Source organism: Melampsora larici-populina (genome assembly GCF_000204055.1).
Source record: "Melampsora larici-populina 98AG31 unplaced genomic scaffold MELLAscaffold_17, whole genome shotgun sequence".
In the NCBI taxonomy this organism is placed as follows: domain Eukaryota; kingdom Fungi; phylum Basidiomycota; class Pucciniomycetes; order Pucciniales; family Melampsoraceae; genus Melampsora; species Melampsora laricis-populina.
Window position 1 is genome coordinate 828,240 of NW_006768781.1, and position 26,563 is coordinate 854,802.

The following is a 26,563-nucleotide window of genomic DNA, read 5'->3' on the forward strand; positions in this document are numbered from 1 at the left end:
CCTTTTCCCGCAGCTGGTTCCGGTCAAAAGAAGACACATCAACGTCGTGCTGACATCACAAACGACAGCCCGTAAGTATCACTACCATTCTTTGCAAATGTCCTCATCCATTTATTAGCTTCGCGGTCTAACGATCATTGCCCTTGTAGCCTGCTACGCCGCCAAGGTGCTGTTCAACGTGAAAGCGGTGCTACACCTTTTCCCGCAGCTGGTTCCGGTCAAAAGAAGACACATGCACGTCGTGCTGACATCACAAACGACAGCCCGTAAGCATCACTACCATTCTTTGCAAATATCCTCATCCATTTATTGGCTTCGCGGTCTAACGATCATTGCCCTTGTAGCCTGCTACGCCGCCAAGGTGCTGTTCAACGTGAAAGCGGTGCTACACCTTTTCCCGCAGCTGGTTCCGGTCAAAAGAAGACACATGCACGTCGTGCTGACATTACAAACGACAGCCCGTAAGATCCAGTTTCATTATCTGCAAAAAAAACATCCTCGTCTCCATAATCCAGCAGTCTAACTATTGAGGCGCATTTTAATTATCAGATTTGGACGTCGCACGGATGCCACCCCAACGACCTTTTCTCCATGAAGTAGAATGTAACACCGTCCACTCCGACAAGGGAGGCAAGTTCAGTCCTCGTGATGCAGTTACTTTTGAGCACACGTAAACAAGTGATGTATCATTCGAGTTATATGACCTTCTTCCATGAGACAACTTATGAGATGTATATACAGAAGATGTAAAAGTTGCTATCGAGTAGTGCCTTTTTGTCTCTTTTTTTGTTCTCAAATTTGTTCTCGCTTCTTAGATGAACTCTTGAAAAGCTGTCCTCTTGTTGTGTACATAGTATAGATCTTGAAAATGCATTCTCACCGTCATTATCTTCACTTTCAAAATATAGGTGCAGTGAGCAGAGTATCAATTTATCAATCTTACAATACTCTGGAAGGGGGCAGTCGATTTCTCACACGTGTATTTCCCTTTACCACTGACCCTGTGCCACTTGTAAGCCAGGCTCGGCAATGGACTTGCATGCCGAGTTCGTATCTTGGTATAACTGACAGTGACACTCAGGATTCAGTTATCCTACATAGTCATGATCTTGAGTCACTTTATATAATTCAGATCATCAAAGCTTCACAATGCATATATACAATGTACAGCATGCCTATGTGGCAATGAATAACATCCTATCAAAGCAAGTGATCCAAATAACGAATTTTACAAGCAGCTGTCCCGGCTGGGTGCCATCAAAGTAAAAAAAAATCATCTGCAAGTACAATTTGAGAAAGTTGATCCAAGGAAAAATCACCTGATCCAACGAGAGAGAGAGAAAACCCCTTGAAATGAGAAGATAAGGATCCTGAATCAGGTCATCGCTGTCCCAAGAAGTCCAGGTGATGTTTATTTCTTTCGGGTATAGGAGTTAAGGTAACAAAGCCTTTTGAAATTGTAACCAAAAGGGATCAAAGTAATGTATCCTTGAAACACTTTTTTTTTCGTAAGACGAACCTGAGAGGTATTGATGGATCTCGTATATTCAAGCTCGTTTTAAACAAATCCACTTTTACTCAAATCGTATACAATTGTATTATTCTTTCAGGATCATCATGCTGTGGGATCCTTTGTCTTTTGCCACGGTCAGATCTTCATAGGCTTTCCACATCCTCTGGAACCTTTTTTGATGGGGTCAAAAAGGTTTAAGGGATTTTATGATACCATTTTTGATCCCTTTTAGTTTCGTGAGTCTCAATGATGTCATTCTTGATCAATTCCTTTACAAAAAGTGGATTATTTTTCTTCGATTTTTTTTTTGATCTTCAATCCTTGAGCAATTCCACGTCGTATATAGTGTGATATCTGAAAGAATCGGTTCCTTTACTTCGAATTTGCCTCTTTTATAAATCGTAGAATCGATTTTCTCTTGTTCATTTCTTTTTCTTTTTTCACAATCCCTTCATCACGAATCAAACCTAGTGACTTACTTTTCATCAATTCTAGTTTACACATCACTTCTTTACTACCAATTTTGACTTTTAAGATTGATTGATTTTTTCAAATTCTACTTCCCCTTACCAAACCAAAAAACCCATTACTCTCTGACCAAACATGTTCAACATAAACAAATCAATTTTGTTTCAATTATCAATTTACACAAGTTTTTTAATTGGAGTTTTATCAGCATTACCATCAAATGAAATAAAATTAGAAAAAAGAACGCCAGGAATGATGCCTAATTTTTTAGGTATCGAAGGAGGTAATGGAGTAGGAGGCGAAAAAAGAGGTAGTGCAGGACACGGAGAAAGTTGTAAGAAGTATAAAATCATAAGGTAAGTCCTACAAATCCAATCTCCTCCTCCCCCCAAAAAAACTTTGACTGAAATTTCACTTTGATTTAAATAGTGCAAGAGGTACAGGAGAATCACAAGGAGGAGGTTATTTAGGTTATTCTGGAACGATTTCAGGTATCTTGAAAGCTGTACCAAACGGAGGAAATTATGAAGTGAAATATCCAGCTACAGCTGATTATCTTGATGGACCGATTCAAGGATCAAATGATGCATTGAAATACATCTTAGAACAAAAGAAATTATGTCCAAAACAAGTTTATGTACTGATTGGTTATTCTGAAGGTGTAAGTCATCAAAGAAATCAATGCTTTTTTTTCTTTTCTTAACCACATTTTACTTACCAATTATGTTTTGTTTGTTTTTGTTCTTGGGAATTATTTGTAGGCAATGGTAATGACTCAATTAGCTAACAAACCTAATTTTCCTGGTTCTTCAATTGTTGCAATAGCTTTTTATGGTAATCCATACTTCAAAGGAGGTGCACCACAAAACGCATGTTCAGCCGTACATCAAATCTCTCTTTCTCTCTCAAATCTCTCTTCTTCAAAAAGCTAAAGTTAACTCGCTTTTTTGTATTTGGTTTTTTTCTTTGTAGAAAACTGGATCTGGTGTAGCATCAGCCACTGGGATTTCATTACCATCAAAATTTTCAAAAATCACATTTGATTGTTGTCAAATTGGTGATATGATTTGTCAAACTTCTGGTACAATCGTTGCACATTTAACTTACACTGCTTCTGAAAGTGAAAAATCGGCTGTTAAGTTTGTTGTTGGAAAATTACAATCATTACCTCGTTGATTGATTAACTGTGGTAAGTGTTTTCTTGAATTATTTTGTTCTTGCTTGTTATTGAATGTCTTGAGCCTTTCATACGACTTATTTGATTTTTTTTCTTGCATTTGTGGTCTTCAAGATAGTTTCTCGTTTTTTTCTTTTGAGTATGTAGATTTGTAGACTTGGTTCTTTGTGCAATATTGGACAGCAGGACGCAGAATCATAGAAAGAAATAGTGTCAGGAATTTTGTAATTCTAGTGTTCATATGTTTGTAAATCACACACACTGATCCTCCGGTCCAGAAAACAAAGCATACTTTTTGTTTCATACACACTTGATGATATGTTCTGATGTGCTGTGCATGTTGATATACAACAGCAACACGAATCAATGGTTGATCAAACCAAGTCAAAACACTCAACATCCTATAGACATAGTACTAGCAGCTATATGGAACTAGTCGGCTTTTTGTGTTTGGTAGGTAACCAAAGCCTTGAAAGTTACTTGGCAGATTGAGTGAGGTTGATCATTTGAATTACTTTGGCTTCGTTGATGTGCTGAGCTGTGGAGAGAGAGTTCGAGCGAGGCATGCAGTGTAGATAATACAGTTTGATTAACTTTTTTTGATTTTTCAGTTTTTCTTGATTTGGCTTGATTACCGAATTTGGAATTTTAAACCTTTCTCTTTACTTTTTCATTATTAACCTCATCATCAATCTCAACTTATCAACCTCAACAACTTTCAAGCTCTCATCATGCCTGGTGTTAATCGTACTCATGGGTTTTACGTTTTAGTCATGGTCATCGGATGGTCAGTTTTTCATATTCTAAACCTACCAACTCACTAAAATCATCATTAATATCTTTTTAAAAATTCATCAGGGTATTACCTCCAGTGGCTGTTTTACTCAGATTCGGTTTTGGATTTGACTTTTTTTTAAACATCTTACTTACCATTGCTGGTTACATACCTGGGTTTGTCTTTTTGTTCTGAAAACAAAAGTATCCTTTAAATCTTGATTTTTTAATTTCCGTTTTTTTTCTTTCACACTTCTTTTTTTAGTCATGGTCACAACTTGTAAGTTTATACTTCTCATGTTTCACAATTTCACCAATTGATCTCTTTCTTTAGGGATTTACTAAATCATCCTTTCTGTCTCTTTACACAGTTATCTTCAAAACATACGTAATAATACGAATCGTAAACGAACACCAGCATGGGCTACCAAAGCAGGTTTAATCAAAGATCCCGGAGTCAAACGAAAACAAAAAACCCAATGGGCCAATCGATATGACGAAAGAACGCCCACAAGAGCCGATGGATATCAAGACGAAGATCAACCCGTTCATCATTCTAATTCATCATCATCTCTTTCTAATCAAACTCAATCACTAGAAGCAAGAGATTTAGATCGAGAACCTTCTGGATCTGGACATCATCATTCACTTAGAAGATCTTCGACTGACCTTGAACCTAGACGTCGTGTTTCTAGAGAATCGTTTTATTCTAATTCAAATAATACAGATGATTTAACAAATCGGAACCATACATCTCATTCTAGTAGACCTTTACATCGGTCTTTGAGTTCTAGAATTATGAGAGGACTAGGTGGAAACAAATCGCCTAAGAAAGATAGGTAAGTCATCCCTCTTTGAAATAACGTGCTTATAATAATTTGTTGACTTCAATTCTTTGGGCTGTGTTTTTCTTAGGTTTCATTTGTCGAGAGAAGCAAGGGATGAATGGAATAATTCAGCAGGATCTAGAGTTAGCGCTTATGGCGATGAAGCTCATCATCCAGTTCGTCGTACAGCTACTGTTGGTGGTGACGGATTAGATCATACTTTTTAAACCCGATGGATCTGTACGTCACTCTTTTATATCTTTTTAATTTTCTTGCTTCTGTGATGATTCATTTATCGCGTGTTAGTTTTAGATTCTGACTCTGAATGCTTCCTTGCTCAAATAGATCTCTTCATCTTTTTAGTCTAACATACTTCCCAATCTTTAACGATCAGAAAGAAAAACGAATGATCCGAAAAACACATAAACCCAAGACACAGGCTTGTAGTTGAACCCCTCTATCTTTCACTTTGATACCAATCATCTACCCCTTCTCCCCTCTCTCTCTCTTCCATCATCTTGTTCAAAATCCCTTACATCCATCTTTGCTTTACGATCAGTTATCTTCTCCTTCATATCTCCTAAGTATTTGTGTGTGTGTGTGTGTGTGTGTTGTGTGTACTAATACAAAACCTGATGGGTTATGTTATGTTTTAACGATCTTTCAGTTCTTTGTTGGACTTGACTTTATGTTTTGTTTTGTTCTCTATGTTTATAGTATTGTGTATAAGTCTTCCTTTTTTTTTGTACGATTATTTACATTATATAGCTTGTGATTCTAAAGAAAATTAAAAAAAACAAGACTCAAATTTCAATTCTTATTATCCTCATCTTCCTTTTGTCTTGGAGTGTCTGAGTTTTGAAAATTAAGTATCATTGGAGTGAAAGAAGTTTCAGGATGACAGTGACAAGAGCCAAAAAGATATGACCCGAACGTGACTTGAACACGCAGCCTTCCGATGGAGCCATTTCTGGAGTCGGACGCGCTACCATTGCGCCATCAAGTCTTGCTGTTGGGTCTTCCCATACAGCGTATATGATCCACGTGTTTACAAGAGGTCCTCATTGTATTTCAAAGATTATCAAACTGTATTGAGACAATGTGAAGAATATATTTATATAAGAAAAAGAATTATGTCTTTATAGTTGTATGGGATTCCAGAAGATCAGGTAGGGACAACACCTGAAAGAAATGAAGAACATAACATATAATAGGGGTACACAAACATGAAAACCCGTCCTAAAAACCCATGGACAAAACCCATGACAGCCCGATTGTTTTTTGGGTTTTGTACAACGGGAAAGCGGAAAACCCATGGACAAAACCCAAAAAACAATCAGGTTGTCATGGGTTTTGTCCATGGGTTTTTAGGTCGGGTGTTCATGTTTGTGTACCCCTAATTTTACTTGTTATAAACTTGAGTTGAGTATAAATCAGAGATATCTTGTAGGAATAGAAATTAAAACAATACCAAAATGTTTAATTATACAGAGAATGAGTTGATGGAATGTATATGTGATTGAATAAAATCAAAGAATGTTATAAGGTATATGTTTGGAAGAAAATATGATTTGGTTTGTATTTTATGTATGGATAGTTGTATTTTAAGAATGTTTTCAACCTGAACCCCATTCACAAGGGGAAAAATTAGAACCTCACATAGTATTAGAGGTGAGCATAGGAAGATTTCCCAAAACCTCCAAACATGTTTCATTTTTTTTCAGATTCTTTCAATTCACAATCTTTATTGTGATGAGGTGCTCAGGCTATGATACTTATGTTTTGTGTGAGTTTTCCAAAGCATGCTCATCTACATCTTGGATGTGTATCCCTTTAGGATGAGTGAGTACTCAGGAATTGGCTAGCACACTGATTTCATCAGATTTGGTCACTTGACTGTGCAGGAAGCTGAGCATTAGAGGGCCTGTGATGACCTGAGCAGATGGGCTAGCCCTCCCTCAGACTTCTTGGCTAAGGGATAAAGCATGAGGAAATCCTAACTCCTCTTCTCAGACCATGTTGAGCATTTAATCAGAAAATGAGCTGGGAGCAAACAGGAGAAAACCGGTGAGAAGTTTGGAAACAAACAGGAAGAAAGCTTGGAGAAACCTCCAAACTTCTTATGCTCACCTCTATATGAGCTTCTATTTTTCCCCCTGCGACTATTATTGCTTGTGAATTTGGTTTTGGGAATTAATTTTTTTGCCTTCTTAGTATAAGAGAAAATGTGAGTGATTTTCAAAATTGATGGTGTGAGAATAGTGGTCACACATCTGCTTCTGATGAATCCATGTTATCATCTACAGCTAGATTCACTTCAGGTAACACTGTGTCTGTAATTGTACGACAATGCACACACAGAGGTGTGAGCAAACAATGAAAATGTTGTGAGCCTGTTCTGATTGAGAGCACTGTGCGCATACCCACACCTAGGGGCTGTGATCATTGGATTTGGGACAAACGCTGGCCCTGCCGCTGCAGAACTTGGGTGATTACATAAATCACTTGGAGGGGACTGTACATGACTGAACACCCCTTTGAGAGGTGGAATTAGCACCAAAAAGTTTTGCTGATTGGCAGTTTGATCTTGCACATAAGGTCCAACTTGACCTTTCTTCAATTTTCAGGTTTGCTCAACCATTGATCTTTTCTCACCCTATTGTATACATATGTTGATTGTTGTATGATTTCAATTGATCAATGATTGTGATTGAGCTATTGAAGTTGCCAAGGGTATTCTACCAAACCCCCAAAACAAAGTTGTGGGAGAATCCAATCCCATATTTTGCCAGCTGTCTAGTTGGATGGCCTGTCTCATGTCAGAGTGGTGATTACCATTGTGATAATATTGAAGATTTCCTTGAACTCAATCTTGTATGTATATCTAAACATTTTTGAGTCATCATAACTTGCTGACTAGCTGGTACCATCTTTCTCAGTTGCCAAAAATGTGGCCAAATCCATATTTTGTTCTGACCATTATCAATGCTTGTTTTCATCACAGAGGTTGAATTTAGGAGCTGTGTGAAGAATGTGGAATATACTTGATCTATATACCTTCCACCTTACTCACCAGGAGACAATCCCATTGAGAAAGAATTCAGTGCTTTGTTGGCTTATTTTCATCACACTCAATTCTTGTAAAGTTTGATCCCAGAAGAAACAATACATGATATTGAAAAAGCTGTTCACTTGAGATTACTTCATCCAGTACAAGTTTTATAGAGTGTTATACAAATGAACTGTTATCCTATTGCATCAGAAGTAGAGACAAGAAACACAGCTGAGGAAGCAATGGATTTGATTGAATTTTTATATCAAAAGATGGAAAAAGGAAACCCTCAGCCTATTGAAATTGAGGTAGAAACACAGAACAGATTAAGAAGCAATCTGATTTGACAGGGTTGTTTTCAGTTCTATCAAATTTTGAGGTTTGAGTTGGTTAAGGCTTGATCCATCATTTGTATTCACATTTTCTCAGAGCTGCTTGTAGCATTACCACTGCCTTGATTGTCTTATACTGACAAAAGAAGCAACATTGGTCATGATTGTGAACTTGTCTCCCTTCAAAATAGTTTGATGTGGATTGATCATCAACACAATACAAAGAAATGACAAGAACCTGGACAGACAGGTTAAATAGTTAAGCTCTGGATGAACTTGAAAGAAGTAGACACAGCAGAGATGATGCTACTCTTACATGCAACAGAACAGGAGGAATAAAAAGTGAGCTACATAGACAAGTGAGCTAGGTCCAGTTTGAAAACTGGACAAAAATAATGAGAGAAAGAATTACTCTGAGTTTTCACATTTATAATGGTTAGGAACAAACTCAGATATCAAGGGAGGACATGTACATATGAAAGCTTAAGGGGAACAGGAAACGTCACAAACAATCACAAACAAGAAATAGATGAACATGAGCCTTTTCCTAAATTGGCTTGATGAAAAACAACTATTGTACTGACTTAAATAAACAAAAATGGAACTCTGTAACACTTTCTTGAGACTGTTACCAGTGCTTGCACAACATTCCCACAATTCAGATTTGTAATGTACTTGACACTTTCGACCTTTTACAACAACACCTTTGAGAGAGCCCTCTTAGGACTTGATCCAAATACTAACACCAAGTTATTTTTGTGAGACTGCTTTCATAAGGGCTTTGGAGATATTTCCCCCTGTAGATTGCATTGTCTAGATATCAAAGAGCTGAAAACCTCCCAATTAGACAAAGTGAGACCAAGTCTGGCTCGCAGCGCCGTGCAGCGCTGCTGACCGCAATTTGGGTAACGTAGCTTTAATTTGGGGGGGACAAGCTCGGTAGTTTCAGCGGTAGCTTTGCCATTTTTTTTGGCAAAGTTTAGTAGTGGGCAGCGTAATTTTAAGTCGCAGCGTCTCGCAGCGTTGCCAGCCAAAATGTAGCGTTTTTTTCTTTTGTATTCACAATAAGAAAAAAAAGTTTCAAACTACAAAACTTGTATTGTAAAGACCGTCAAGAAAGGTGCAAAAGGTTAACAAAAAATACTACTGTAAAGACTGTAAAGAAATATGAAAGAGAGAAAAAGATTGACTTTAAAAAAATAACTCATAAAAAATGGAATCAACAAGTTAAAGTTAGAATTGAGACTGTCTGGTCTTTTTTTTGATTGCTTTCTTTGCGAACTCAATCACCTTTCCCACTTCAGCAAAATCACCAGTCAAAGGAACACCTTCTGTTCTCCATAACTGACTACTTACCAGCATCTCAATCATACGAGGTGCTCGGCCACCACGTTCTGCAACACAGATTCGCCCTGCGAAAGAGAATGATCTCTCAGGGGCAGCAGAAGCGGCTGGGGTTGCAAGGTAATCCTGAGCCAGTACGGACAAGACCGGGTATTTCCCTGCATGAGCCTGAAGAAAAACCAGGATCAGTATGGTATACAAACAACATAAAAAGAGAGAGAAAAGAAGGAAACGAAAAGGAAATTCATACATACCTTCCACCAATCCAAAACGGATTGAGGATCCTTCAAATTAGCCGATCCCATTGGATCAATACCTTGAAGGTATCAATCAAGCTCATTAAGATCACTTGAGGTCACTACCTCATCATAGAAATTCATTGATTTGGATCCAAAAGCTTCAACTTCAGGTGATTCAGATCGTCGAAGAGTAGCAGTTGGTTGGTTATGGAGTTCCATTTCATCACGTTTGTTGGTAAAAACAGCTTTCAGTAATTCCTCGGCTCGATTGTTGCCTTCTGCGCCCATCCCGAAAGAGTGAGAAAAAAACTTGACTCTAAGTGCAGGGTGGAAGACTGCGGCCAGGATCAGAGTGTCGCATTCACTTGCTTCATTTAAATAAGAAATGATCTTATCGATCATGATATCAACCATGGGATAAAGGGGATCATTCTGGTGCATCCGTTTGAATCGTTAGATGAATGTACTTTGCCAAAACGAGACAACCTGTTGGTTGATCTCCCTCCATCTCACGAGTTAAAATTTTATAAGGCTGTGAAGCAGATCAAAAATTCAGATTAGTATCAGGTTGATTTCAAGATTAAAATAAAACAGATAAGAAAGATGAAAGCGAAATGGAAGGAGTACTTACAGTGAGAATGTCTAACAGGTCTCTCAACGCTTGCCAATAGGCCACTGAAAATATGACCTCTTCAAAATAACCGTATTTCTTGCCATCTTTTTTTGGACGACGTTTCTTAGAATGAACCTCAGCCAAGTTGTCTTTCATGACTCTATCGATGAGCTAAACCAAAATTACAATTATTAGCATCATATATAATGGAAGACAAAGACCAGACCACTTACATCACGAGCGGCCCACATTCTCTCCCAACGCTCAGCTTGGATACCCCAACGGATCCCATGGCCTGATAGAAGGGCCTTGAGCTGAGGTAAATCATCAAGCTTACGCTGGGTCTTTGCTCTCTCTCGACGTTGATTAAAGTTGGCCCGGTGTCCACTTGAACGCGTTAGCTTCTTGTTCACCGTGTCCATCTGCAAGTGTAAATAAAAAACATTAGATTATAGAGCGATGAAATGAAAGTAGGAAAAGAAGTGCTTACATCTTTAGTGAGCTGTTTCATATACGTGTCACCAAGAAGATAAGCATTCTTGCGCTGTTTGTAAACCTCAGGCTCGTCATCCTGTTCTGCGTCTTCTTGTTCTTTGTCAGTTTCGCATTCTGAATTTGATTTGTCGGATCCACTACTGTGATTGCTGTCGAGATCATCATCATCACTTGTCCCACCCTCAACCGAATCGATGGTGTTGTAGGTGCCATTCAGCTCGTCGTCCTCATTGATCACAGACATTACTTGAACCTCGGGAAAACGACCTAGAGCACTATGACGGACTCGTCTGGGCTTCATTCCAAGGGCATCGAGACCTGCCTTAACAATGAGCCCCATCTTGTGGCAGAAACATCGTATCGTCATCTTCTTTGGATTCCAAAGAAGCTGATGATCAACATGGAAACTTGCTTCCTTGAGTTGTTTATGAATCTCGCGGGCCATAGTAAAATTGTTACTGACTGAGTCGGATACACTAGCGAGCATGTGTAATTAAAACTTATGTCAGATTTCAAAGCAAATCTGAATTAAAAAGGGAGAGACGATGAACAATGAGACTTATCTTTTGATACAGGTTGTTCTTTTTTAAGATAGCCACCATTGGCTCCGCGAGTAAAACGCCCTTGTGATGCCACGCGACGAGCTTCATGCTGAGATGCCGAATCACATATGTCCAGTCGTTGTTGATGTAGGAGACCGAGGAACCGATGAACGCATGCAAGTTTCCTTTAACTGTCCATACATCTTGGATTGGGCAGAACTTGCTACGCAAGTTCTGCAATCAAAATAGTTAATATGTCATTCAAAACGTTTGGAGAAATAAATGAAAATACATACCTTGAGCTCGTTTTCGATGACCAGATCCCGGAGCGAGAGGTAAAGCCGTTTAGCCTTGTCAGCTGACCATTTGCGGCCAAACACTTGAGCATCAGGGCGTAGCCAATGTATGATGGACTTAAGGATCGGGTCTTCAATTCGGATGAAGGGGAGGGCGTGTGATACTTGCCAAATTGCTAAGCATTGATTGAGGGTTTTGTTGGAAAACGTTGGCACCGACTTTACAAAACACGAGAGGGATGTCTGGTGGGTTTGACGCAGGCGTTCAGCTCGTAGTTCAGATACGGTTGGAGGAAGCTTGGCACCAGCTTCGATGGCCTGCTGACGACGATGGCAGCCGGCTCCAGATTTCCCGGGTTGGTTGTGGCCGTCTCGATGGGCTTTGAGGTTTGACCTAGAGCTACCGCTGATGCGAACCACCTTGCGACACCATAGGCAACCGTAAGAGAGTCCAGGTCTGTCGAGTGGCTACATAGACAGGTTTAGTATCAGCTCTGAGGTTACAAATGTGAAGTTGATTCATGATAATCAACATTTTTATTTTGTTTTACGTACATCATTTTCACCGTGAGTTGGTTTTCCAAAGAATTTATATGGGCAATCATATTCAGTCTCAGCCGGTTGGTTCCGTTTTTGCTTTCGAATGCGCAGATTCTCGTCATCGGAATCTTGGGCCAAATCGACTTCGGGAGGGCCTGTCTCCTAAAGATGGTGTGATGACAAACAACACCAATCAGTTATGTATGTCATACTTACAATTTATGTAACACCAATTTAACTTACAATGGGGGTTGCTACTCTGGTTGGGGCCCTGGAACTAACCGCGGTCAAAACGATAGATGAACCTTCAGAGTTTTATAACTCAGAGCCGGTGGCAGAGTGCGAATGTGATCGGCTGGAGTTCTGTGTCACCTATGTAATCATTGTATAACGAAAAGATAAGAAAGATATATTTAAGAGAAACACAATGAAAAGAACGATGAAATTAAGAAACACTTACAGATGGACGTGATACAGTATTGGATCGGCCACGCGTTGGTGCACGAATGACTTCATCGCCAGGTAAGGAAGCCGAACGTTCTCGCCTTCGGTGGACATGCCCGTCCCGTACGTCCCTTACGCCGAAGTTGAAGTCAACAAGTCCACGTCGTGAGTCAGAAGAAGGGGTGATCATCCCCGGGACTCGTCTGGCAGGAGTGATTATGCGAGATGAACGACGAGGGGGAGCAGGTTCGTCAGTTTCATATCCCGCAGCCAAAAAGCTGTCGATCGTAGGTTGCTTGTTCAACATGCTGAAATATTTATCAGTAATGTTTTTAGGAATATAAGATGGAAGGAGTAAAGCGGAAAATGGAGAATTCAAAATCAAAGTCAAAGAAAGATAAACGAAGTCGAGGAAAAGTTGATGTGGTGATGATTGATTTGGTACGTTTGGATTGGAAACGGTCTGAATTGGCGTATTGGAGTAGGATGTTAGTGGTACTGGTCAACTGAAATATCAACGAGTTGAAAAGTTGGAAGATGGATGGGAGAACACACCTGATATATAGGGTTTCTCTCGATGAGAAACCCTCTCGCTCCTGCCCACGGACCGTGCAATCGGTAATGTTTGATTGGTTGGGCCACTGTGAGATCTGTGCGTGTTGATATCGATCTATTTGGCGGCATTTGTTGATGCTGTGGTGGGTAGGGTTTTGATATTGAGGAAGTGGTGTTCTGGTGGGTGGTGTGGTGTATGGAATCATGGCGTCAAGCCAAGGATAGCGGTGTGAATACCGGGCCCAGACCCGGTAGTTGAAAGCGTAGTTCCCCAAAATTCGGGGCTTAATTGCTAGCGGGAGGCGTAGTGCCCGGGTTCCCTTCGAACCGGTTATCGAAGCGGCTGCGCCATGCGCAGCGCTACGCCGCGCATCACGCTTTCTTCGGCGCGGCGAGCCAGATTTGGTGAGACACATGTGGCACAGGCCTCTGTTTGGATTCAAAGGCATGCTATTTGGCTGATCAGCAAGATAGCAAGGTATTTTATCACAGAGGCACCAAAGATGTGTGCTTGGGGCACAATTGGTATGCAAAATCAAAGTCTGAACACAATCAACCTACCTATGTCCTCAACTCTCACTGTCTCAGTGCACCTCAACAAAAGAAAATATGCATTTTGTATCCTGAAGATAATCCATAAGGTTTTTCTGTAAAGTTTTTTTTGTCTGCACTGAAAACTATCAAAGGATGCCTGTAAGAACTCGAGAACCTTTGAATGACGTGAACTGGTTGATGTTGTTGCTACTTAGACTGATCAAGAAGATAACAATACTTGTCTTTTTCTGTCTGTCTAGGGTCCTTAGGCCATGTTATGCCAGTGCTTCACGCATTCAAAATTTGAGTTGTTTTCACAAGTCAATGCCTTCAAGTCTCAAGTTCTCCTTGCATTCTTTTCTGCGGGTTTTATCTACATGTCTAGCCTTTTCATTTTGTGTTCTCTCAGTGCTTTGCTGAATCCAAAACCAAGACTCTACCCTGCATTTTTTGCTCTTTTTGAGCTCTCAAACATCGATTTCTACGATTCTTATATTATAGACAAGGAAATCGGTTTTTGCGGGTCTTTCCTCAAAAATTGAGGGTGAATCCCATTTTTTCACATTCTCTTCTGCGAAACGCTCCGAATCTGTGTTGCATACATAGCTCTACAGTAAACTTAACCAAGCCCCTCGCGCGCCCTTGAAGAGGGGCTTATAAATGTCTCTCGTTGTTTTGGAGAAGTAGACGCGGCCGTGCGAGCGGTTTAGTATAGTGAAGCTGGCACTCCACACGCGCTTCCCACAAGGCTCCTACCCGTTGGTAGTCGAGAAGTGGCTTTCGCCACCGTATGTCTTCGGCAGCGCGGTTGTAATCTTACTCTCCCCAGTTGTTGCGAGAGGCCAGTCAAAAATTTATAAAAACCTCTGTCAACTACCTCTTCGCCCTCCTCATCACCCATCTTACAATCAAATATTCAAAATCAACTTGTCTCGTTCGTTACATCCAAAACAAAATTTCATCATGCTTTTCTCGAAATTAGTTATTGCTGCTGTTCTAGTTGGTCAGTTGATGGTCGACCCATGATCCCTGATATATAATTCACTTTTTCCTTCATACTAACCTCCCCGCCCAATTATACAGTCTCAGTCTCTAGCACACCCACTCAAAAGAACCAAATGTGGGTGAAGTCTTTGTGTTGCTATATAATCAAATTATGTACTAATGGTCCTGGATTAAATAATTGATAACAGTACCGATGATGCTGTCCTGCAAAGACGAGCTGCGGAGGTCAACGTATTTGAAAAGAGAAGGTAAGTTGAGGCTGCATGAGAATCCACTAGTCTAAAGATGCACCTCAATTTGCTGACTGTCAATGTCGTTTTCCTTTCAAAGATCTTCGGTGAGTCACTGCGGGGTCTGTGACCCGGATGAATGCCAACTCAAATTATCAGGATGCAGAGCTGCTGGCTGTTGTTGACTGGAGTGAATCAATGGAACCCATCTTTTACACTATTGCAAAGAGATGATGAAAGGTTACACCTACCTCTTGTTCATTTGTTTTCTGCGCTAGGGGTTCTGTGTCTAGTTTCGATTTCGTGCATGTGTTCATTCTCAGTTTCTTGACTCTTGCTTCCTTATTCTATCAGCCTGATGTTTCTCACGCGCTAGATGTGATCCCTTTCAGTTGCTCTCTTGTTCTGATCTTTTCACTTTTGTTTCCTTGAATCTGGTTTTTGTTCCTACAATTTAATTTTCCAATTAAGTGAGAATGCATCAACACATCCAAGTGACCTCAAAATGTGCTTGTGAGATTACTGTGGAGTTGAAAATGTTGATGGGGGTCAATCAACATAGCATTTCATGGAATGCAACTTTGATCGATTCAATCATCAAGTTAAAGCCAGCCTATCAAGACTTCATCATCAAACTAACTATCAAACCTTGCCATTAAATTTACTTGGTTCTCAATTCACATAATCAACTAATATTCCAATGAAATAAATCAAACTCATTGATTCAATTGTTTCTCAAATTCAAAAAGGCCATCAACTGAAATACAAGAGATAAACCAATCAAACTTAAATGGTTTTATTCACCATGTTTTAAACAAATGTAAAAGTTGTCCAGGTTGCTTAATAGCATCAAAACGTGGTAAATTACCGATCTAACCAAAAAGTTGCTCAAAATCAATGTTCCGTCAATTATTCAAACCATCATCTGAAGCAGAAAACACTGGAAAGACATTACTCACAATAGAAGCATTAGATCCACAACAACAATATTCAACGTCAGAATATCTACCATCAGTTCATGTTTCTTGTTGAGCAACTTCATGTACATTTGTAAACAAGTTCAGATGAAGTAGGGTCAGGGCCAGATTTCGCTGATTATCCTTACACCAAATCAAGTAACCGGATTGGTTATTAGTAAAAGCTTAGGAAAAGAAAAAATTGTAACAAATCAACTTAAACCTATGATAGCAGATGGATATGCAGATCACGGAGGATTATCTTCTGTGATAAAATTAGTTAGATGATTTGGAGGATCGAAATTACTGTGGTTTGATCACACGAGGGACTGACCTAGCCCCCGGATAATTCCACTGGAATCTGCAGATAATGATTATGATTTGCCCCACAGATCTTTGCCTATGTCATCGATGAGATAGATATGGTTTTTTCCAAACGTGGATTGGGATCAGGGAGGAAAAAGGTGTGCTTTTGTATCATCTCATTTTTTTGAAGAAAAACAGTCTAGATATCATTATTCATATCTACTCCATCTAAATCAGAGATCACGACTAGACACCGAGATCCCAAGGCAGAAAACAAATGAATAAAAGGCGACCTTGCATCATCTCTTTGCAATAGTATAAAATGGGGGTACCATCAGGGATGCAGGAATGAGTACCGAGTATGAGTATATACTCAACTGATACTCACTTTGTACGGGTTTACAGGGCCAAAAATAGGCAAAAATACTCAGTATACTCAATAATACTCACTTTACTGAGTAAACTCATACTCACTCCTGCATCACCATCGGTCCACTCCAGTTTTGTAGTAAAGTACGTAATGGCTCGATTGCATACAACACTAACTGAACGGTACAAACGGAAAGACTAGTCCCCCTTAAAAAAGGTCATCTGGTCGAAGCGTGGTGTGTTGACTTTAGAGTGTATGTGGGTTATTATTCTAATTCCTATGATGATGACAACAGCCAGCATCTTTACATCCTGATGAATCGGATTCGCATTCAGTAGGGTCACAGGCCCCGCATGGACTCCCTCGAGATCTTTGAGAGGAAAACCACATTCACACCAGTCAGCAAATCGAGGTGCAGCGTTTGATTAGCGGATGCTCATGCAGCCTCAACTTACCCTCTCTTTCCGAATACCTTGACCGCCGCAGCTCGTCTTTGCAGGACAGCATCATTGGTCCTGTTATCAATTATATACCCCATTAGGACCCAATTTGATTTCAAAGAGTCACATAGACTTCACTCACATTTGGTTCTTTTCAGTGGGTGTGCTAGAGACTGAGACTGTATACGTAGAAAGGGAGGTTAGTATGATGGAAAAAGTGGATTATATATCAGGACTCATGGTTTAACTGACCAGCTAGGACAGCAGCAATAACTAATTTTAAGAAAAGCATGATGAAGGATTTGATTTTGAATATTCGATTTTAAGATGGGTGATGAGGAGGGCGAAGAGGTAGTTGACGGAGGTTCATATAGATTTTTGACTGGCCTCTCGCAAAAACTGAAGAGAGTCACCACCAGAAACGTACGGTGGCGAAAGCCACTTCTCGACTACCAACGGGTAGTACCTGTATGTAGCTGATAGCTGAGCATTTACTCAGATGTTTGCACATATGTAGTGTATGCTTTATGGCTCAGATGTGCAGTGGAGAGTCAATTATAAGCCTATAAGCCCTTCTTCGAGGGCGCGCACGAGGCCGCGCGAGGGGCTTAGTCAAACTTGCTGTGGAGTTTATATGCGACGCAGATTCCGAGTTTTTCGCGGAAAAAATGCGAAATAGTCGGATTCGCATCTCATGTTTTTGGGGACAGAGCCGCGAACACCAACCTTTTCGTCTGACATAAGAATCATAGAAAATAGTGTTTGAAAGGTAAATAACGAACAAAAATTTTGATTAAGCAAAGCATTGAGAGAAGATAAATCATCAAACAGGCTAGACATGTGAGCAAAGCCCACAGAAAGAATGACAAGGGCGGATTTGAGGCTTGAAGGTAATTTTTACTCGGTAAAAACTCAACATTTGAATGCGTGAAGCAGTGGAAACAATAACCTAAAAACACTAGACAGACAGAAAAAAAATGTCAGAACCGGCCAAATTATAAAACACAGCTTCTTAGCATATGGTAATATAGCACCAAAATTGGTGAATATTTTTTGTGCAAAGTCTGAAAAGGGATTGTTTTGACCTCTTGTAGAAATTTTTAGCTCGGTTGCAAGTGATAGTTTTTAATAGCAGATGACCATTTATCTGTAGTGGATGTGTTCCACTAAAGCAAGATTCCATGTAAGTGCCCTTTGGGCCTACATGCTTTGCTTCTTGGTTTGGTAGGCCTTGAAGGGCACGGAGTTAGATTGGGTGAATACGTATTACAAGGAACTATACCTGAACCCAAATCAAATAATCAGACTGCAAGTGAACAAATCCATACTTTACAATTGAAATCAATCAATGTCAATTTCTTCATTCCTTGGATGTACATAAGTCCAGCCCAATAAAAGATGACTGTTTTGATCATGGGTTAGTAGATCAGGTCTGCAAAGTGCGTCCGGCGTGCATGCAAGACTTGATGGCGCAATGGTAGCGCGTCCGACTCCAGAAATGGTCCCATCGGAAGGCTGCGTGTTCAAGTCACGTTCGGGTCAGCGTCTGTTTTTGACGATCTTTGGTCTCCCTCAACGCCGCTGTCCAGATTGTTAGGATGTCGGTCGCATCTTTCTGATTTATTTTGAGGCATGTGTGATGCTGTCGATGAATCATGATCGATGGAGGATACTGATGGGTCGAGGTGTCAGATTGAGAAATGTGTATATCGAGTGTTGAGATGACGTTATGTTACAGAGAATAAAATGGACGCGTAATTCAGATCGATCGAACTTATCATCATCACCTTCAATTCGATCAAATTCCCAACTAATCACTTCCTCTTCACCTCTCCCTACCTCACAATGTTCAGAAACAACGTAAGTCTACATCTAAAAACCCTCATATCCATCTCAGAGACTACCCTTGCTCACTTGTTGTCATCGTGTTTATTGTCCATTCCGAATACCTTTCTTAGTACGATTCTGAGTTGAGTCTGAAACTGCCCTCAACTACTATGACCAAGCAAGCTGATCTTTTCTTCGATTGGAAATGATCGCCCTGAATCTAAAGCAACACAGTCTTCTCCCCTCAAGGTCGTCTTCATCAAGTTGAATATGCACTTGAAGCGGTTAAACAAGGATCGGCATGTGTAGGGATGAGAAACAAAACGCATGTCCTTTTACTTGCATTGAAGGTATTTGATCCTTATTCAACTTATCTAAACCTTCCGGTCAATTTATTGAACTTTCTTTTTGATTGTCTTCCTTCAAATTTAGCGTTCAACTGGAGAATTGGCCTCTTATCAAAAGAAGCTTATCCGAATTGACGATCACATTGGTATCGCAATCGCTGGTCTTACTAGTGATGCTCGAGTGCTTTCGTGAGCCTACTCAAACCATCTCTGTTCCGATACATTTGCCCGGACGGTAAATTTACACATTTTGCTATGTAGGAACTTTATGAGGCAACAGTCTATGTCCTCACGATTACTTTACAACCGTCCACTGCCACTCGCTCGAGCCGTAACTGCAATTGCCGATAGTAGGTGATATCTATCTTCCACCCATTTTAATACGTAGCTCATATGGACCTATCACCGCTATCGCATACACTCTACTATCGATGTCTAGAGGCTCAAGTAAATACTCAACAGTATGGACGTAGACCTTATGGTGTCGGTTTCTTGGTTGGTGGACATGATGTAAGTGTGAGAGGGCGGTGAACAAGCCACTTCTATGTTTAGCTGATGGTGAATAAATCTCATAGGAGACTGGACCTCATCTATACGAATTTAGTCCATCTGGTAATTGCCTAGAATACTATGCTATGTCTATTGGAGCTCGATCTCAATCAGCAAAAACTTATCTTGAGAAACATTTCGAGAGCTTTCTAGAATGTTTGTCTTTGTATTTCTCCAATCTGAATCAATAATATGACATCTACTTACTTATGGTTGTTTTGTTGATGTAGGTGATTTGGATGCACTCATCAAACACGGACTTCATGCTTTGAGAGATACACTTCAACAAGACAAAGAACTTACAACCCTCAATACTTCTTTAGGAATTGTAGGACCAGATCATAAGTTTCAAATTATTGAGGGTCAAGATCTTGCTGCTTATCTTGCTACTATGGACCCACAGGAAGATCGTAATGCACCTCAAGCAAGCGAGGTTGCACCTATGGAGACTGATCCTTAATTTCACACAAAATGAAATAAAATGTTTTTCTTTGCAATATATGAAACAAATTTGGCAAAAGTTGCAGCTTAATGACCTAACAGTCTGTCACGCCCTGCGCCAAGATTACGGACGCCGAAAACGCAATGGGATGTACTATGTAGGGCTGCTTGGTATGAGCTGTTTGTGTTCTCCCAGTCAATCCCATGTTGGTTTGATTCAATGCAAGTCCTAGTCCAGGTTGTATCCAAGTCTTTTGATGGGCAGGAAAGGTGGATACTCATAGATGAACATCTCTGCATCAAAGACAATATCTCACTGGGTGGTCATTGTCATGTTATAAATTGGCTCAATAGCATTGTAGCAAATTTGATATATGAATTTATGACAGGTATGCCTTGTCCAGCAGGTGGGAAACCAAAGCAGAAAAAGAACTCATGTATGGTTTGTACATACATATTGCCACACTTGGCAACTTCTTTAAATCTTTTACATAGCACATTGTGCTGGTCCATGTTCAAACCAAGAGTTCATAGATAGAAACTGGCTCTTAACAAAAATGCTGTATGTAGGTTCCCAAGTTTTAAAAAGCACTTGAAGAAATGTCCACCTCTTTTAAAAATTCAAACTTTACAGCACTGGGAGGCAAAACTGTTCAAATTGTACACAACAGTTTTGGCCAACGTCAGCAAACTTGTTGGTGTTTGCCAAAACACAATTGGTGCACAGCTTCATGAGAGGAAGCTCAACTATTCACAAGGAATTTCTTGACTTCAATGAACTCCTGGGCCAAACTCCCTTTGATAGTAGAAATTGTACTGTAGCATTTCCCTCAAGATTTCCTTGAATTCAGGGATCCATGCAGCTGCCTTGCATCTCCCTACCATACAATAATAAGCCAAGTAGTTGATCCAAGAAAATTTAACAAGGTAAAAACAACTCTCAGGAATACTTTGGGTTTTAATCACCTTGAAGTGCTCTACTATATCCACATGCAAGCTGATTGTGTCAGTAGAGTATGCAGTCTACTTGTTTGGAACACCAAGATACCCCTCCTTCAATTTATCTAGCATGCTTCCTATATCTTCACCAAGTTTTACTTGGAAACAATTGCATGATGATATTTTATTAATATTCACAAGTGTTATTGATTGACCTTATCTGGGACCTAATTATACTGAAGTGATGAGTCATGACCTTCACTAGATCCATTGATATGAAACATCTTTAGCTAAATTTTGGAGGGAGCTCCCCGGCTAAGCAGGGCTAAGCTAAGCAGGTGGCTTCCATTGATATATTTTTCTCAAAACTGTTCAAGAGAAACCAATTTTACATGCACCAGGTGTATGTTTTTCTCCTGGATACAAAGCTCTACATGATGTTTTTCAAGCAATGAACCATCAGAGTTGAAAAATGCCTCTATCAGATTCTGATCGGTTGAACATGATGGGCAAGTCAGATGAATGATAAAAAAGCAAAAGAATGATCATGAATGAGAATTAGAAAACTGAGAACATGACTTGTGTTCATTTTGGCGGAAGATGTTAATGTATTTTTTTGAATGAAAATACATTCCCATACAGCATTTATTGATGAAGTCTCCGACTGTCCCATTGGGGTCCTCCCCTAATCTCCATCGTTCCCAGTTTCTGCGTCGCAAATGACCATCATCCAATTTATCCCTTTCCGTGCCTTCGATCCCGAGGCGTCGAATAACCAAGATATATGCTATCCGAGGATATTTGAAAAATAAATGCTGGGACGTTCGGTCTATCAGCTTCAGCCCCAGCCTTACCGACAATCCATCGAACTCGTTCGCTCAATTCGCACGACGTAAAGGCGTGATGCAAAGTCACTTGTGACTAGGTAACTGACGAAATAAATGGATATGGATGATAAGCATTGCACAGCCTCTGGCTTCGCCATGAGATAGGAGAGGAATTAATGCAGCATGATCACCCCAGTCAACGAGCAGCTGTTTGCCATGGCCATGGTAAGGGCCTCTTGTGATGGTATTCAAAGATTTCGTGAACCCTTGAGGTTCAGGTCTCGGTATCCATGACTGAAGCGGTCAAGAAGCAAGACCTTTAGCATAGGCAAGTCGCTTGCTTGGTTTGATGGTGTGCTTCCCAAGACCCTCCGAGGTATATATATATATTGTCTAGAAGCAGCCTCGCCCTCACCTCTTCTTCAATAATCCCTTAATCCCCATTAATCCCTTTTCCTTTTTTTATCTTCCCTTCTTTGCATTCTCCATCAATCAGTTGATTTCAGTTCACTTTTTCTGTGCAAAGCCATCACACCATACCACCGCGAAAAGGGTACTATAAGAGACTTTCAGACTTTATCTTTGTGAACAATCAAAGAATTCCATTTCTTATCTCTGTACTCAGTCATCGCCAATCGGGACTTTGAACCTGTAAAAACACACCACCGAAGATGTATAAAGTTGTCCAATTCACTTGTTTAATAGGCCTCGTTGCGTCCCTGCATGCTTCGATAATATCTCCTCGAGGTTTGTTGATAGAAATTACACATGAAGGCATTATTGTGATCTTGAGCTGAAATGTTTTTTTACCTCATCTGCTAGCATCTGGTCCGGCGGTCACCATCCAATCTGGGACATTCAAAGGAAATTCATCAGGTGTGATTGATGCATTTTATGGAATCCCATATGTTTGTTTCTTTTCATAGCTCTCTCTTTGTAAATCTTCTTGACGTTGAATCAATTCAACTACTCATTTTTCGTCATCCGGTTGGATAGGCTGCCCCACCTCTAGGTCCTCTGCGCTTCAAACCACCAACACCGCTCACTAGGAACTTTCCTGATTTTGATGCCACGGTAAGCCTTTCATTCAGTCAATACCATTCATCAGGCGAAAGACATCCAAAACTAAATTCTGTGCTTGTTTGTTTCACGCAAACCACTAAAAGCGCCAACCTCCGGCTTGCACTCAGCATGGTAACCCGGCGGGAAAATTGACCAAAATGCTACCTATAAAGGTACCTGAGGTCACAGGTCAAGAGGATTGTTTGACACTTGATGTAGGTCCTCTCACGCAAATTCTTGAACTGAATCTCTGGTGCCCTTCTTTGACAACACTTTATCTTTTTAGATCATCAGGCCCAGTGGAGTGAAAAAGGGTGACAAGTTACCAGTATTTTTTTGGATATGTTAGTATTTTTTTGGCCAGATAATCGTTCTACAAACTTCCCAAATTTACATTGATTGCTATTTTTAGTCGCCGGAGGATTCACATTCGGTTTCTCGACTCAGAACAAAGGTGATAACCTTGTGAAAAAAAGTGTGGAGATGAAAAAACCAATGATCTTTGTTGCCATCAATCATAGGCTCAATGTTAGTCCAGCTCCGTACTGAAGAAACTAAAATCCATGGTTTATATGTCCCTAACTCCATAATGCTTTGGGTTTATGTGTAGATGTTCGGTTTTCTGGGCGGAAAAGAAATCGCGGCTGAGGGATCAGGTAATTTGGGATTGCTGGACCAAAGAATGGCACTTGAATGGGTTCAGGTAAGACTTTTCACTTTCATACCAATACCCTTCCTGCATGATACTCAGTTTTCTGAACGAACGCTTAGGCCAACATCGCAGAGTTTGGGGGAGATCCAACGCAAGTAACGATAGGTGGTGCCTCATGTACGTTTACTTGCTATGCCACTTGCCACTTTTCAAGAAAGAAAAGTTCGGATTCTGACCTTTTGGTTCAATCTACCAGCTGGAGGGATGTCGGTTGTCTACCAAATGATGGCAAACGGTGGAAATCACAAAAACTTGTTCAGGGGCGTGATCTCCGAGAGTGGATCTCCTATTTCTGCTGGCCGTGAGTAGATGATTAGAAACCTGGACATATTTTTACCACCGATGCTGATTTGAAAGTGTCTCTCCGTGTAAAGGCTTGGCCGATGGAAGCGGACAGTCTGTTTACGATACGATTGTCAAAGATTCAGGATGCGCTGGTACACCAAACACATTGGAATGTTTACGATCCGCCGACTACACCAAATTAACGTAAGTGAAATCCAGGATCGTCGTATTCACCCAAAGTTGATTGATTGGAAAATGTTTTTCATTCATTTTTGATTTAGCACTGCGATGGCAAAGATGCCAGAGTCCGTCCCTGGTTACCCATTCATCTTGACATTTTTTCCACGGATCGATGGTAAGCCCTTTCACAGAGTCCCAGTTTGGATCTCGTCTTCTGAAAAATCTTCGATTCAACGAATTGTAGATAAATTTCTCACCAGTTCTATGGAGGATGCATTGTCTAGTGGTAAAGGTGAATTTTCATCTCAACATATCTAGAAAAATCTATTACAACTTATGATTGAGCTAACCCCAATCCTATCACAGTTGCGAAGGTATCAATCATATCGGGCGCTGAGGATGATGAAGGAACAGGTTTTGGAATCTTGTTAGGAACAAAGCTCAACCTTCCGGACGATCTTAGCAATAGTTAGTCATAACTATTCCGCCTTCCTCATATCGTGTTACATTGGGCTATGATGTTCGCAAATTGACTCCATATCCTTTGATTATCTCAATCCAGAGCTCAAGCATCTTATGCCAGCCATGACCGCTCCTCAATTGGACAAGCTCCTCACGTTATACCACTCTGATGACGTTACTCAGGGTTCACCCTTTAATACGGGATATTTCAATGTTTTATCACCCTTTTACAAGCAGTTCTCCGCCATCATGGGTGATGTCGTTTTCCAGGTATGGGTCTTCTCTGTTTTTTTTGCGTACATATGCTCATAAATTTTCATATAGGCTCCGCGTCGATTGCTTACGCGCTCCACCCAAGCTGTGATGCCAAGTTATGGATACATTGATCGTGGCTCCAAGAGTTTACCTTATTTAGGTTAGCACATATTTTTCATGAGAAAAGAAACAAAGCTGAACCCAAACAAAATCCATCAATGAGCAGGTTCTGCACACGCTAGTGAGCTCACGGCCGTTTTCGGACAAATGCCAGGCCCTCGTACCAACGATTTTCAATCTCGCTGGATCAGTTTTGTCAACGCCCTTGACCCCAATTCAGCTGGATTACCACGTTGGGAGCGTTATGGATCAGGAGGAGGCCAAGTCTTGGAATTCAAGGATCTTGGTTCATCAGGTACAATCCCAGATGATTTCAGAGCGGATGGCACCAATTTCGTGATTGAAAACATGAAGGCTTTGAGAATCATTGCTCCATAGTTTGATTATCATTCTATCTTTGTAGTTATAGTGCACATAGGGTTTATCTTTCTGAATTGTATAATTAGTCATACTCATAGGATTTTTTTTGGATTGGATACCAACATCGGAGCCAAAGCGTTTGCAGTCATATAGGTCATATGTGATCACCAAAAACGGAAGCTTGTGAAATCATAGCATGCCAAAACTCCAGATACGAAGAAAATGGCTTATTTGTTCCTCCAGCCATTGGCTCAACATTGAATGTCAATATCACTTGTCTTATTAGAAGCGCATACATTCTAACTGAATCGCGATCGCAGTTCACTCAATGGCTTCTGGAATTGACAAGTGGTCTGCCTGAGATCTATAACCAACCTTGTTCATGAAATCCAATTGACCTGGTGGACATCCATCAAAGTACAATACTCAAAGTCATCGTGTGATTGCTTTCGCATGTCCGATAGGTGACAGAATCGCTTCAACTTGGATTTCTAGGACACCTCATATCGGGCCGTTTTAGCACTTTGGCAGGCCCCGTATTGAGTAACAGAAATTTACAAGTGATCTGAAGGTTTGCAAGAACAGCATCTGGGCGAGTCGTCAATCATGTGCCAAAGGGGCCCCAAGTGCATGCAGAAAGATATGAAGGTTAAGAGAGCCCTGTAATGAATTTTGCACTTGTGTCAAGTTAGATGTGAAGAAGTGGATCTGGAAGTGAGATTTGATGAGGTATGGGACCCTCAAAATGGGTGTTGGAGAAAAATGACACAAAAATTGAGCTGGTCTCACAATCACATCAAAGTCTCACCAAGTTTTTACATCAGCCACAAGCGCGTCTTAATTTCTTGTGAGATGAGAGAGGACTGTGTTCACTCAGATCTCCTCACTTTTTCTCATGGTGCAATTTATTCACTTCTGTGTTCATCCCCATCAAGTCTATGATTGATGCTTGTGGATATTAATCCGATGATACATGTTAGGGTAAGTTACATTGCTTGATCAAGTGTTGATAGAAAATCTGACCATCAATATAAGGAAAATGCACCCTAAGGGTGTGTTCACTTGAGGAATTTCTGACCAGAACTCACATTCTGTAAGATTTTTCATGCAAAAATGAAACATACACCATGTCTTTGTGGCAGTTG

General features: G+C 40.4%; 8 protein-coding genes across 8 annotated transcripts in view; 7 read left to right on the forward strand and 1 right to left on the reverse strand.

Annotated features, from left to right (window-relative positions):
• The window catches only part of MELLADRAFT_63032 (uncharacterized protein), a gene marked incomplete at both ends in the record, with an annotated part of 1,305 nt that extends 840 nt beyond the window's left edge, over positions 1-465 (forward strand). Inside the window, 3 exons of the mRNA XM_007409719.1 lie at positions 69-71; positions 150-266; positions 345-465. Of these exons, the coding sequence (XP_007409781.1) occupies positions 69-71; positions 150-266; positions 345-465 (241 nt within the window). The remainder of the gene's footprint in view (positions 1-68; positions 72-149; positions 267-344) is intronic.
• Positions 466-2,116: 1,651 nt separating this feature from the next.
• MELLADRAFT_123733 (cutinase) lies at positions 2,117-3,157 on the forward strand (the record flags this gene model as incomplete). The annotated part of the gene is made up of 4 exons (XM_007409720.1): positions 2,117-2,337; positions 2,411-2,642; positions 2,743-2,862; positions 2,954-3,157. 4 exons carry the CDS (start codon positions 2,117-2,119, stop codon positions 3,155-3,157), a joined length of 777 nt encoding a protein of 258 aa, XP_007409782.1.
• A 732-nt stretch (positions 3,158-3,889) lies between these two features.
• On the forward strand, positions 3,890-4,775 carry MELLADRAFT_63033 (uncharacterized protein; the record flags this gene model as incomplete). The annotated part of the gene is made up of 4 exons (XM_007409721.1): positions 3,890-3,945; positions 4,017-4,109; positions 4,198-4,212; positions 4,304-4,775. The coding sequence occupies 4 exons, from the start codon at positions 3,890-3,892 to the stop codon at positions 4,773-4,775; spliced, it is 636 nt and encodes a 211-aa protein (XP_007409783.1).
• Positions 4,776-14,708: 9,933 nt separating this feature from the next.
• On the forward strand, positions 14,709-15,165 carry MELLADRAFT_124391 (uncharacterized protein; the record flags this gene model as incomplete). The annotated part of the gene is made up of 4 exons (XM_007409722.1): positions 14,709-14,748; positions 14,829-14,865; positions 14,939-14,998; positions 15,081-15,165. The coding sequence occupies 4 exons, from the start codon at positions 14,709-14,711 to the stop codon at positions 15,163-15,165; spliced, it is 222 nt and encodes a 73-aa protein (XP_007409784.1).
• Positions 15,166-15,877: 712 nt separating this feature from the next.
• On the forward strand, positions 15,878-16,224 carry MELLADRAFT_86237 (uncharacterized protein; the record flags this gene model as incomplete). Its single annotated transcript, XM_007409723.1, has 2 exons — positions 15,878-16,000; positions 16,054-16,224. The coding sequence occupies 2 exons, from the start codon at positions 15,878-15,880 to the stop codon at positions 16,222-16,224; spliced, it is 294 nt and encodes a 97-aa protein (XP_007409785.1).
• Positions 16,225-16,882: 658 nt separating this feature from the next.
• MELLADRAFT_124388 (uncharacterized protein) lies at positions 16,883-17,344 on the reverse strand (the record flags this gene model as incomplete). The annotated part of the gene is made up of 4 exons (XM_007409840.1): positions 16,883-16,982; positions 17,068-17,127; positions 17,195-17,231; positions 17,305-17,344. The coding sequence occupies 4 exons, from the start codon at positions 17,342-17,344 to the stop codon at positions 16,883-16,885; spliced, it is 237 nt and encodes a 78-aa protein (XP_007409902.1).
• A 1,496-nt stretch (positions 17,345-18,840) lies between these two features.
• Positions 18,841-20,291, forward strand: MELLADRAFT_48314 (uncharacterized protein; the record flags this gene model as incomplete). The annotated part of the gene is made up of 8 exons (XM_007409724.1): positions 18,841-18,912; positions 19,011-19,021; positions 19,106-19,229; positions 19,312-19,415; positions 19,488-19,576; positions 19,666-19,736; positions 19,802-19,931; positions 20,006-20,291. The coding sequence occupies 8 exons, from the start codon at positions 18,898-18,900 to the stop codon at positions 20,233-20,235; spliced, it is 774 nt and encodes a 257-aa protein (XP_007409786.1).
• Positions 20,292-22,653: 2,362 nt separating this feature from the next.
• MELLADRAFT_106335 (putative carotenoid ester lipase precursor) lies at positions 22,654-25,436 on the forward strand (the record flags this gene model as incomplete). The annotated part of the gene is made up of 16 exons (XM_007409725.1): positions 22,654-22,729; positions 22,805-22,890; positions 22,979-23,056; positions 23,149-23,259; positions 23,331-23,388; positions 23,457-23,572; positions 23,655-23,747; positions 23,816-23,873; positions 23,953-24,057; positions 24,131-24,245; positions 24,323-24,396; positions 24,466-24,513; positions 24,588-24,689; positions 24,784-24,953; positions 25,008-25,098; positions 25,165-25,436. The coding sequence occupies 16 exons, from the start codon at positions 22,654-22,656 to the stop codon at positions 25,434-25,436; spliced, it is 1,653 nt and encodes a 550-aa protein (XP_007409787.1).
• Between the last annotated feature and the right edge of the window lie 1,127 nt (positions 25,437-26,563).